Source organism: Acomys russatus, chromosome 9, assembly GCF_903995435.1.
Source record: "Acomys russatus chromosome 9, mAcoRus1.1, whole genome shotgun sequence".
Classification (NCBI taxonomy): domain Eukaryota; kingdom Metazoa; phylum Chordata; class Mammalia; order Rodentia; family Muridae; genus Acomys; species Acomys russatus.
Genome location: NC_067145.1, coordinates 41,707,134 through 41,719,489, shown reverse-complemented (window position 1 = coordinate 41,719,489; position 12,356 = coordinate 41,707,134). Strand labels below are relative to the sequence as shown.

The 12,356-nt window shown below is 44.1% G+C and overlaps 1 protein-coding gene across 1 annotated transcript in view; it reads left to right on the top strand.

Moving 5' to 3' along the window:
• The window catches only part of Gad2 (glutamate decarboxylase 2), a 56,375-nt gene that overhangs the window by 36,768 nt on the left and 7,251 nt on the right, over positions 1-12,356 (top strand). Inside the window, exons 10-13 of the mRNA XM_051151237.1 lie at positions 792-908; positions 2,387-2,451; positions 6,440-6,518; positions 12,148-12,297. Coding sequence (XP_051007194.1) covers positions 792-908; positions 2,387-2,451; positions 6,440-6,518; positions 12,148-12,297 — 411 coding nt within the window. The remainder of the gene's footprint in view (positions 1-791; positions 909-2,386; positions 2,452-6,439; positions 6,519-12,147; positions 12,298-12,356) is intronic.

Below are 12,356 nucleotides of genomic sequence, written 5' to 3'. Positions count from 1 at the left end.
TGCTGCCACCTAAAGACAATCTCTGACACATCAGCATCTATAAGCCAACAGGCCAGTCAAGGCAGCCTAGAGTGACATTTCTTCCACCCTCTTCTTACCATATCGTATTATTTAAATCAATTTTCATGTTGGCATGGGTTGGAGAATGGCTGGCCCCATGTGTGGCTCTCCCCTCTAAGACCCTAAACAAATCACCCAAGGTATTCTACATAGGAGCATAGCATAGCCTGGCAAAGTCCCTCTTTTCCCCCACCCCTCCCACCTGCCCATGCTAAGGCAGGAGTTAAGCTAAGGGCCCTGGCTGTGAAGAAGAGGAAATACTAGAAAATGAGAAAAACAAATGAGAAAGACCTGTCAACCTACCTGGAGTATGCAGATGGCTTGGTGACATCACTGAAAACCTCCAGTGCAGCAAAGCCAGTGTGGCTACCTGCTGCTGTCATAGGGCACCTGTCAGATGCAGCTTAGTGAACACTTCAGCGTCTTGGAGGAGTCCTTGGTTTACCAATCTGGAGTGATGACAAGTCTTCTGATGAATAAAACAAAGTATGCGGCAGGGAGAGTTTCCGTGTTTTCAATCATCTCACTAAAAGAAGCCTTGAATCCTAGTGTGGTGCCCATGCCTATTGCTGTAGCATTCAGGGAGGAAAGACTGTCACATACTGAGACCAGCCTACATCCTGAGTTCCAAGTCAGACTGAGCTACAAAGCAAGACCTTGTCTCAAAAAATAAATGAATAAATAAGCTCACAGACCCCACTTACGCAATTGGGGCTTTGTTGTCTTTGTAGGGATTTGTTCCTTTCCTTGTGAGCGCCACAGCGGGAACCACTGTTTATGGGGCTTTTGATCCCCTCTTGGCTGTTGCTGACATTTGCAAAAAGTATAAGATCTGGATGCACGTTGATGTAAGTACCCCTTAATGGCTACCCATAAACACCTTTGCAGAGCTTTTACATTAGACTCATGGAATAGGATGCTCTCTCTCTCTCTCTCTCTCTCTCTCTCTCTCTCTCTCTCTCTCTCTCTCTCTCTCTCTCTCTCTCTCTCTCTCTTCTCTCCTTATGCTCAGAAAGGTGGAATCTCAGCTTTTAAAGATTTCAGAGTCACGGAACTTGCATAGTGTATAGTCTTACACAGAAACAGCCTGAGACTGATTATGTACTAAGGTTCCCACATGAAAATATTATTGACATGACTATTTGAGCTGAATGATTGGTCCTCGATTTGTTGATCCATAATGTCCTTGAATAAAAACAACACACAGACACACACACACACAAACACTCACATACACACAGTCACACATATGCAGGTCTCCTTTATAGGTATAATCTGGACTTATATTTGTAACAAAAATCAAAAAATTCTAGCTGGATGTGGTGGCACACACCTTTAATCCCAGCACTCGGGAGGCAAAGGCAGGCAGATCACTGGGAATTCGAGGCCAGCCTGGTCTACAAAGTGAGTCCAGGACAGCCAAGGCTACACAGAGAAACCCATCTCAAAAAAACAAAAACAAAAAAGTTATAAACCTCAAGGTCAAGTTAGATAACTGTGTATTCAGTGGGTAAAACAGGCTTGACAGCTTACTGGGAAATACAGATTACCAAATCCCTGAGGGTTTGGTGAACGAAGAAGCCAAACTGTATTTGAGATGTTTTAACATAAGGCTTAATTGTGCCAAACTATGAAGGAAGAACACCACCATTTTCTAATGAAAATACATCCATTTTTATAAAGCTGAACTGAAGGGATTTAAACTGGGTGTGTCGCTTGGTATGGCTTGAAGATAGGTTGCCATCTGCAAAGTGCTTGCTAACCATCCACAATGAGCTAAGATATTTGTGATAAAGAAAGGACCACAAACCATCGCCAACTAAGTGCAATGCATAGTTCAGCTGATCTTTTTTGTTTCAGTATTTTCCCCTATGGGGAGGGATACTCTGTTACACATCCAGGGACAAACTCCTTATGTTGCTGTAAGCTAAAAGTGCAGGTGGCACAGACCTGAATCATCCGGACTTTCAAGGTGGAGCCCGTTTAATGGTTCCCCGGGCCATCTTACCTACTCCAACTGTGGCAACCATAGGCTTTCTCACTCTGAGAGCATGGGCCTTCCAAAGGAGCAACTTGAAACACCGCAGGAAGGGCTAGGACAGCCATCTTTCTCCAGCTTATGCAGATTGAGGAAATGTGTCTCCGATTTGGCTCCAGAATTATAAATCTATAATATGTAAATGTAAGACGGAGTCTGAGGCTTCAGCCTTGAAATTTAAAGCCCTCACATTAGGAGAAAGTGGTCCACTCTTTTAACCAACTGTGCAGGTCCTTTTCATACCATTGAAAGGTGCTGCATTCTTCCTTGTCTGTTTTGCTTTTTCAGGCAGCTTGGGGTGGAGGGCTACTGATGTCCCGGAAACACAAGTGGAAGCTGAGCGGTGTGGAGAGGTACGCGTAACTTCCTGGCTCATAATGTAGAATGTGAAAAGCTACATAAGAGAAAATGGCATTCCACTTCTGAGGAAGTCCTGGGATGCTGGCAAGACCACTCTGCTCATATTTGGGAGCCTTGCCTATGTGTAGCTACAAAAAGAAAAAACATCAAATAACATATTAAGTAACCCAGTAACCCCATTTCAAAAATGGGGGTTTGTCTCTAGAGTTCATTCCTGGTGTCTTGGATCAACCACCATGACTTTAAAATGGGCAGGCTGTCTATGTTTCTCTGGAGAGATGTGCTATAGCTTTCATGTTATCGTAAGAATAACATTTAAGGCTTTAACAAAAGCAATAGATAGTTTTCTCCAAGCAGGTAAATGCCTTGCCATTTGTAATGCTGAAAGTTGCCTTTGGGATTAGACACAGTCAGGTGAGTCAAAGTAAGGCATGCCAGTGATTTCACGCTCCTGGCTTCATTCTACAATAACCCTTTCCTGACCTAGCTCTCTGATTGATGCAATAAGTAGCTTTTGTTTGTGGCCGGTGCAGCAGACCATTGAGAAAGGCTGCAAAGCACAAAGGAAGTAATGTTTGATTAGCATAAAGCATATTGAGGTCCGAGGGAGGAAATAGAGAATACAAAATACAGCCTCGGGCTGTGTTCTGCACCGCATGCAGAGGGCGACCAGTTTTCCCATCACCACATAGCAAGCCAACCAGGTCAGCTGCAGTTGTGAGTTCTGACACTCCAGACCACAGAGAAAGCTTTAGTTCATCAGAGACTGCCAACTTCCTACCATGCCCTGCCAAGCAGCCAGATGCCACCCAGGAAAAGCCTCACCCTGGCTGTGCCCCTAGACATCTTGGCATAAGTCCTATGTCAGGACCAGAGAGCAGCAGGCTTTGTGAGCTTGGGAGCATCTGTCAGCACGCAGAGGCCAGACCAGAGAGGATCTGTGTGATACCAGGCCTGCTCACATACACAGAACCCATGAGGGTAGAGGGAAGGGAGGAGAAGGTTAAGGGTAGAGCCAAGAGTGTCCTGTTGAATAGCAGAAACAAAGTTGGGGAAGATTCAAGACAGAGCAGCCAAGCCCCATATCATGGGGGTGACCGTCCCTGGGTCTGCTACCAGGAAGCCTGACTGAGGCCCAGCAAAGTGAAGTCACTAGGCTATCCTTGGGTAAGGGGAGATAAAGACAGGTGTACTTCCACCTAATTTCAGCTAGATCCCTAGTACCATACATACCTACCCAGAACTGTTTCGTGTGCTTGCAGAAGTGGCCAATGCACAATACCTTCTCTCCTGTGACTATTTCTGACTGCTCCAGGGAACAAGCACGGTTTATACTACCTTTAATGGCTTCCTCACGCTCCAAGCACCAAGAACCACGGAGCACCCCACTGCCACCACCTTTGAAAGCTCACTAAATTACCTGCCTGGAGCCTCAGAAAAATAAACACCCACGCGCTTTTATACTGCAGACCGTTATTTGAGAGAGAAAAGCTCAAAGTGTTCATCTTGGAACATGGAGTCCTCTGTGTTCTTCCTGCCACAAATCTCGAAACCAGGTTATAACTAAATGTACCAAGTGGAGCAGCCAAGGATGGAATACTCAGAAATAATGGCACTGTCATGTGCTCTGGCACATGTAGCAGATGACAATCATCCTACAGTTTCTTAGCATGCTGTGTTCTCTCTTTGGTGAATAAGATCAGAGAACTGTTATGCATGTGGACTTAATTATAGGAAAGAAATAGCTAGTCTCTAAGTATCCCAAGCTCAAGTTTAAGACTCATTCGAAAGAGGAGGGAAATCCATGGTGTATTCTCAGCCCTCTGTGATTTCAGGGCATTCATAAGTGACATTCTCACAGCATAATAGCAAAGCGCTACCCAACATCCTCTTTGGGAACAAACCAGATCCTTCAGGTGACTCTGTTTCTTGCTAGCACTGCCTTTTCTAAAGCCAGTGTAGTCAAGAAGGCCTGCTGGGAGCCTGCATATGCCAGAGCATGTCTGATGTTGCAATCCAAGTCTTTAGTCCCCTCTTCTGGGAGACCTAAGTGAGGACTCTCTGAGGGTTGCAGTAAAACAGAAGCTGCACTGTCAATTGCCTCCAGTCCTACTTGAGACCACGGCAAATGTGCTGATAAGAAAGACGGAGGAAAAAAATGGTTCTTCCCAGATGTCATCTGATACACCAAACATCACTGGCGCCCAGCATCATTCAGTGAGGGATGGAAAGGAAAGCAAGGTATCATGGCTGGGGAGCAGAGATGCTTGCTAATGTCCTGGAAGAAAGTTGAGTTTGGTCTGGTTGGAGGGTAGGGTATGTTTGTGACCCTCTGTGTAGAGGTAGGGCAGGAAAGTGGTAGAAATACAGAAATTCTGTCCAAGGAGTTGACAGAATATCTGCCACAAGTATGTCACTGGAGATGCTGTCCAAACGCTACGGACTCCTGAGCTGGATTGTTCATGGGCTTAAATAAGATTCCTGGTACAGTAAGTGTTCTCTGTCTGGGAAGAGGTCATCCTCCATTCACCATTTCTTCCCAAGGATGCTAAGCTTCGAAAGGAGGGTTAGGGGAGCAGCAAGCGAGAGCACTGTGGCCACAGCTGCTATGGGCTGTATTCCACTAACTTCATCCTCCTGTAGATGTCTTTATATAAAAGTCATGCTGTGAGTCTCATCCCAAAGGCCTTCAGGTTCCTGGCAAGCATTGAGTTTGCTTGATGAATATGGAATTCTTGGTGGGAACAGTTGATTTCTCTGGGCGCTGGGAGGGAAGAGGTTGGAGTAGTGCAGCCAGAGTGAAGGGGAGAAATTAAAGGAGCTTGAGTGTGCCCGCAGAGATGCTTTACAAATTTGGACGAAGGGACAAATAAAGTTAAACAAAGTGAAACCACAAAGAGGAGGGCAGGCCCAAGAGTAGAATCGAATATTCAGAGAACAAGAAGGAATCTGGTGTAATGGAAGTTACTAAAGGAAGGGAAGGGATACAGGCTGAACACAGAGGTCATCCTGGGACATCAGTAGCCATGTACTGCAGTTTGGAATCTGAGCTATAGGGAAAGGTGGATGCTGACAGTATAGGAAGAAGAGAGACCATAAAGAAAACTGTAAAATAATGCCAGTGCCAGGGTGGGGGTCAGTTCAGACTCGCCAGACTAAGCTAATAGTAATTATTACTAAAGAAATACGGACCATGGTCATAATGTCGTGTAAGTCCCTGAGTTGTGCCTCTCAGAGCCACAGTTACTGAAAGAACATAGTGTTTCAAATGAACGAGGGCAGAATTGATTGGCATCTCTGCTGTAAGGCAGGTATAGGCAACCATACCCATAATCCCAGTACTCGGGAGGCTGAGGCTTGAGGATAAGGACTCTGAATCATCGTAGGCTTTGTAGTGAGAGCCTGTTTCAGAGAAAAGAATAGAAGAGAGGAGAGGAGAGGAGAGCGGAGTAGAACCTTGTATGGGCCGCATTGCTCACCACACATAAAATCGGGTTAGAGGAAGATGGCCTCCGAGGCATAGCCAGAAGGCCTGCTGGGAAGACACATGTGAGTAGGACAAATGCCATCAAAGGAGGGACCGATGATCAATGTGGTAATGTTTCCTCATGCAGGCCACTGTGACAGAGTCAGAAGCAGGGACAACAGAAGTTCAAGGGTGATCCTTTCATCTGCCCAGTGCTCTGGGTCAACAGTAGCTAAAGCCAGGACCCTGAGTTGTGATTCAAGACACACTTAAGGGCCCCGAGACCACCATAGAGGCAAATGTGTGCATCCACTGGAGGTGCAGAGAATGGAAAGAGATAGAATCCTGTTTGCCTCCTCCTCTCTGTGAACAGTGGAAGGCTACACTTCTGCACATGGGGTGTCATCCTGGAGCATGAGAAAAGCACAGCCAACTGGAAGCTTTGTGGGGCAAAGGGCAGGGCCTCAGTCACCTGAGCCTGATGTGGCCCTCTTTCTTATGTGATTGTTTTCTAGGGCCAACTCTGTGACATGGAATCCACACAAGATGATGGGTGTCCCCTTGCAGTGCTCGGCTCTCCTGGTTAGGGAGGAGGTATGTTTCTCCTGACTCTGGGCCCAGTCCAGGGGTGGGATCTAACTGTTCTCCTGTTCCCTCCCGGAGTCCAGATGCCCATTTCCCACAGACAGCTCCTCTGACCTCTTCTTTGGAGGGGAAAGATCTGATGTCCAGAGGGGAACGGAAGACTTGACTCTCAGCCTTTAGACTTCATTTGCATGTTGCTACAAACTTCTCTCCTCAGCTTGGACCCCTCCCCCTGGCACCCCTGCATACAGAGACCTTCTGTGTTCTAACCTCAGAAAATTAAATCCACAGTTTGTTTTTGGAAATATGAAAAAGAGGAATAGTTTATACCATAGGAAGTGTACATATAATAATTAAAGTTAGTGTTAGGATTTAGATACATATGCATGATATATACGCATATGTATATTATATATCTCATAGTTAAATCTAAAATTGAATGTCATATTCAGAATCTAGATTTAGCCCATCTAATACGTATTTACTACAAGAATGAGCAAGGAGCACTTTCTTTCAAGGTATTTAGATATTTGAAAAGTCTGAGAAAGAGTCTCACTGTTGCCAACACCTCTGCATCTACCTTCCTGGTGCCAGGATGCACCATGTCAAATGTGCTCACTTTTACATTCATCTTGTTAATAAGAACTAAGCAAAGCGCCAAATGTGGGGTTCACACTGGACATTGTAGCGTGAAGGAGACTGTTCAAGCCCGCCCAGCCTGGGCTACAGAGCCAGACCCTGCCTTGAAACAAGCGACAAAACCAAGCCAATGAAAACAAGAACCGAATAAAGAGTTTCCATTTATCCTAATTAAATTTGGTCATGGTTAATATTTAAATATTTAACTTTACTTGCTTTAACAATATTTCACTCATTTTAGAAAACACAGATGCATTGAGATTCACCCAAAATTCTGTTATTTGGAGATAGATATCATTACTGTCTTTAAATACATTTTCCCACAATTCTCTGGGAATGTATATGTTATATATAAATACATTTTTATGCATCAAAATAAAATTGATACTATCTATGGCATATACATACATTCTATATTTAACATTCTAGGATGAACACAGTTATTTCAAAACTTCACTTTTAAATTTTTTAAAAATTTTATTTATTATAATTTATTCATCTTACATCTCCTTCCTTGTATCTTCCTGTCCCACTCTCCATCCTATTCCCCTCCCCTAGACCTCTGACAGGGGGCCACTCCTCCCCCACCATCTGACCACAGCCTATCATGTCTCATCCAGATAGCCTACATTCCGTGCCCCCCACCTTTCCTCTGTGTGCCCTCAGAGCCTCTCCTCTAAGGGGCAGTGATCAAATTGCAGGCAACAGAGTTCATATCAGAGGCAGTCTCCGTGGAGAATGAGCTGCCCACTCACTACATCTGGACAGGTGGTCTAGGTTTTCTGTATGCATGGTCCTTGGTTGGTACATCAGTTTGTACAGCCCACCCCCTTCCCCCCCCCCCCTCACCCCCACCACTTGGTTTAGATCCACTGGCCTTGAAAAACTTCATTTTAATGGTCTATTAATATTCTATCACATAATACCTGGTTGCTTGAAAAATCCTTATCTTTATCCCTTTTCTGATTATCAATTCCTTTAAGAAGGATTTCTGTGCCAAAGGGCATTATTATTTCCTTCACCTCTCATTCTCCCTAACAGCTATAAATTTAAGCAGCGTGCCTTCTGTGTCTTTAATAAAGAAATTAAATTCTGGACACAAATTGAAGACAATTTCTCCCCCCCCCCCTCCCAAAAAAAAGTGAGGAACACATTGTAAAAGTATCCCCTGGGACTGCTTTTGAAAGAAACACTCAATTACTTTATCATCATGTGCCCTAGCCCATGTGCACCTCAGCTGTACTGCTGGAAAGGAAAGAATAAATCTTTGTTATTTATGTCTCAGCCGGATGTTTGGTGGTGGTTTTGCATTCTGTCACAGCCAGCCAAAAAGAGAAATGCAAGTCAGATGGAAACAGGATGATCTGGATCTGATTAGATGTCTGCACTGGAAAGAAAGGTCTGACACTTTGATGCTACCCAGAATAGAGCCCTGTGGCTTGGCACCTAACCCATTCCCATCCCGAATACGCATTGACAGTTTGAGACATGGAAGCGCCTATCTGCTTCAGATAAGAGGAAGGCAGAATCTGATACAGGCTGTGTCTTACAGACTAGTCTTATCTCAAAAGGGGGTTGGTGTTAATTGATTTTCTCATCACCTGTGACCAAGTACTTGATAGGAAGCAATTTAAGGGAGGAAGGGTCTCCTTTGGCTCACAGTATGAGGTGGCACAGTCCATCATGATGAGGAATCATGTACGGCATGTAGCTGAGATAGCTCGCCACCTCCAGTCTCCACAGAGCACAAACAAATAGGCTGGAAGTTAGGCTAGGAAGTCACCCCCAAGACCTCCCCTTAGTGAGCCATTTCTTCCTAAAGTTTGTACAGTCCCCTAAAACAGCACTACCACCATCTGGAGAACCAAGGTTTCAACCAGGTGCCTCTGAAGGGACATTTTACATTCAAACTGCAGCATCCTCCCCCTGGCCATCCATACACACGTGGCTAGCTCATAATGCAAAATGCAGACAGTGCAGAAATCACTGTAACTCAACAATTTCAACATTGTCCCAAAGTCTCTTCAGAGACTCAACGCTACCTGTCGGCTGCGAACCACTGAAAACCTAAAGACCTACAATGGCACAGAGTAAATGTTCTTGTTCCAAAGGGGATGAATGGGGGAGCACATCAAAGAAGGGCTAACGCTGGGCAGGCTACACTTGACCTTGAGGAGGCGGGCTCATTTCACTTACTGCTAGGACTTGTGAAAAGGACAGGGGACTTCAGTGTGTACTGTACAGGGTCAATAACAACAAACCAAAATCTTATTTAAAAAAAAAAAAAGCAAATGAGACCAATAAAAGATGTATAAATTCAGTGCAAAAATGTTGGTATCTCCACAGGTTAGGCCCCACCTGCAGTGTTTTCATTTCTCTTGATGTCAAATTATGTATGGGACCCCATGAAGTGAAACTTCCAACCGTAAGGAACACTTTATAAAAAATCATTAACAATTAATGATTGATGTGGGTGGGCCCAGCCCACTGTGGGAGGGCCTCTCCTTGGCTCTCTGTTCACTTTTTTATACAACTAAGGGCCGCCTACTCACAGTGGCACCTCCCATATGGATCATTTATAAAGTAAATGCCCCACAGATTTGCCTATAGGCTAATCTGATCAAAACGTTTTCACAATTGAGGCTCCTTCTTCTCAGATATATGTCTTTAGTTTGTGTCAAGTCAACAAAAAACTAACTAGCACACACATTAAGATACATAATTAAAATAAAAATAAATCAAAGAAAAGAAAGTGATAGATTAAGTCTAAGCACTCTCTCAGTTCCAAGAGCATACAATGCTCTGACCACACACAGTCCCAACCCTTGGAATACAGTGAATAATGGTACCATATAAAATTGCAATAAGCATTCTGTAGTGAAAAGGTTTGAAATGTATTGATGAGAGTTTTAAACAAATCCTAGCATTCCAAGGGGTTGTTGAAGCCTGTAAACATTCTGTTATACATTACAACATCTAAACAAAAGACATTTAAATATATAGGTTCCTAAGTCTATTTAAACATGAGACTTCCGTTTTGTGCAGCACCCATGTGTGGGAGTTCATTTGGAGCTCATTGGTCTATGGCTGTTTCCTTGCTCAGAACCAGGACATTATCACACTGAAGCCTTATGTGCACACCCATGCCCTCTGAGGTTCTTTCCTTCAGTGCTGATCACATCTATTTGTGAGCTTTCAATGCCAAGGAAAAACTGGCACAAAGTTGTTGTGCCCATGAAACAAAATAGGAGCACCTGTTATAATGCCGCACCCTACTAGTCTGTAAGGGGATAGGCTTTTCCAAATTCAGTACCTTCCTCCTGCTCTAATACAAACACGTCATTTGTCTCTTGTTTTCAAAGACAACTATGGACTCTACGTAATACAAAGCTCAAGCTAATGGTGGAGTCAGTCCTATTGTCTACCAAGAACACTGCCCGCGTTGCTTTCGGTTCTAGTTTGGATGACTTGTTTCAAAAGCTTCTCACTTCTACTGCAGCTCAGTGATCACGTTTTCGTCTTTTCTTCTCTTGTCACGAGCCATGAGAGAAAGAAAACCAAATGTCAAAGCTGTTCTGAAATCACAATTACACAGTAGCTGACAGATGACGCAGGAGCTCCCAGTGGATGTGATAAATGGAGTCATGGTGGGGTTTCCAGTAAGAGAGCGGCAATGCTATTGTAGTCTTAGAAGCATGAGTCATTCACTGTTCCTTGGAACAATCGCTTCGCTGCCTATTTCTATATTAGGGTTATGGTGCTTTGGGCAAATTCATGGTCACTGACAGGAAACTCTTTTGCAACTACCATAAGCAACAACTGAATGTGAAAATGCAATCTCTAAGCCCAGTCCTTGGGAAAGGAACAGGAGATGGGAAAGTTTGTTCATTTGGGTTCAACTCAGGATCGCAGTGTCTTTGGATATTTTTTACATTCCAATGTATAAAAATAAGAGCAATGAGCTATTGAATAGCTCAAATTCTAATGATTACAAAGGAGTGAAAGTACTAGAAGAACCACGGTTAATCATATTTGACAAACAAGAAAGTTGGGGCTAGAGAGTACGGCTCAAAGTTTAAGAGCACTGGCTAATCTTTCAGGGGAGCCAGGTTTGAATCCCAGCACCCAGATGGAAGCTGACAATCATTTGTGCCTCCGGTTCCAAGGAATCTAATACCCTTTTCTGACCTCTTTGGGCACTAATACAGGTGGTGGACAGACAGGCTTGCAGGCAAAGTACCCACATACATAAAATAAATCTTAAAAACCAAAGAACCTAAGTTTCTGAAGCCTCTTCCTCCCCCTTCCTTTTTCTCCTTCTCTTTCCTTGTCTTACCATTTAAAAGGGTGATCTTACTCTAATAGAGTAACCTAGGCTGCCCTGGAACTCACTATGTAGACCAAGATGACCTCAGACTTGCAGCAATCCTTCTACCTCTGCCTCCCAAGTGTTGGGTTTCTGAAATGTTTTAATTTCCACAAAACTAGACTAATATAATCTCTCAGAAAATGAGCATCACACTGTGGGTTTTATTTATCTATGTGTTTTTTATAAATGTGTTTGGGCTTTTTTGTTTGTTTGTTTTTGAGACAGGGTTTCTCTATGTAGTGTTGGCTATCCTGGACTTGCTTTGCAGACCAGGCTGGCCTCAAACTCACTGAGATTTGCCTGCCTCTGCCTCCCTGAGTGCTGGGATTACTGGCATGTGCCATCACACCCAACATAAATGTATGTCTTAGGATAAAGAAAATAAAAATGTGTGTTTCTGTTGACCTCTGGCAGCATTCTACCTGAGCCTTTGTCCCAGAGTCAGGCTATGCTGCTTGCTGGACAGGCTTGCCCAGTAGTTTTCCTTTTTATTACGTAGTGTTTTCTTCTTCCAAGAGACACAGTAACATTTGGGTCTATGATTTGTCCTTTTTTTAAACGATCACCACCACAATGCAATGCTAAGGGAGAGTGAAGCGAGTGCCCTGAACTTTCTCTTTGCTTCTATAGGGATTGATGCAGAGCTGCAACCAGATGCACGCTTCCTACCTCTTCCAGCAGGATAAGCACTATGACCTGTCTTACGACACCGGGGACAAGGCCTTGCAGTGTGGGCGGCACGTTGATGTCTTTAAACTATGGCTCATGTGGCGGGCAAAGGTGAGCACAGGCCAGCTGAATGGCAGCTGAAGAAAAGGGAGCCTGTCAGGCAACGTTTG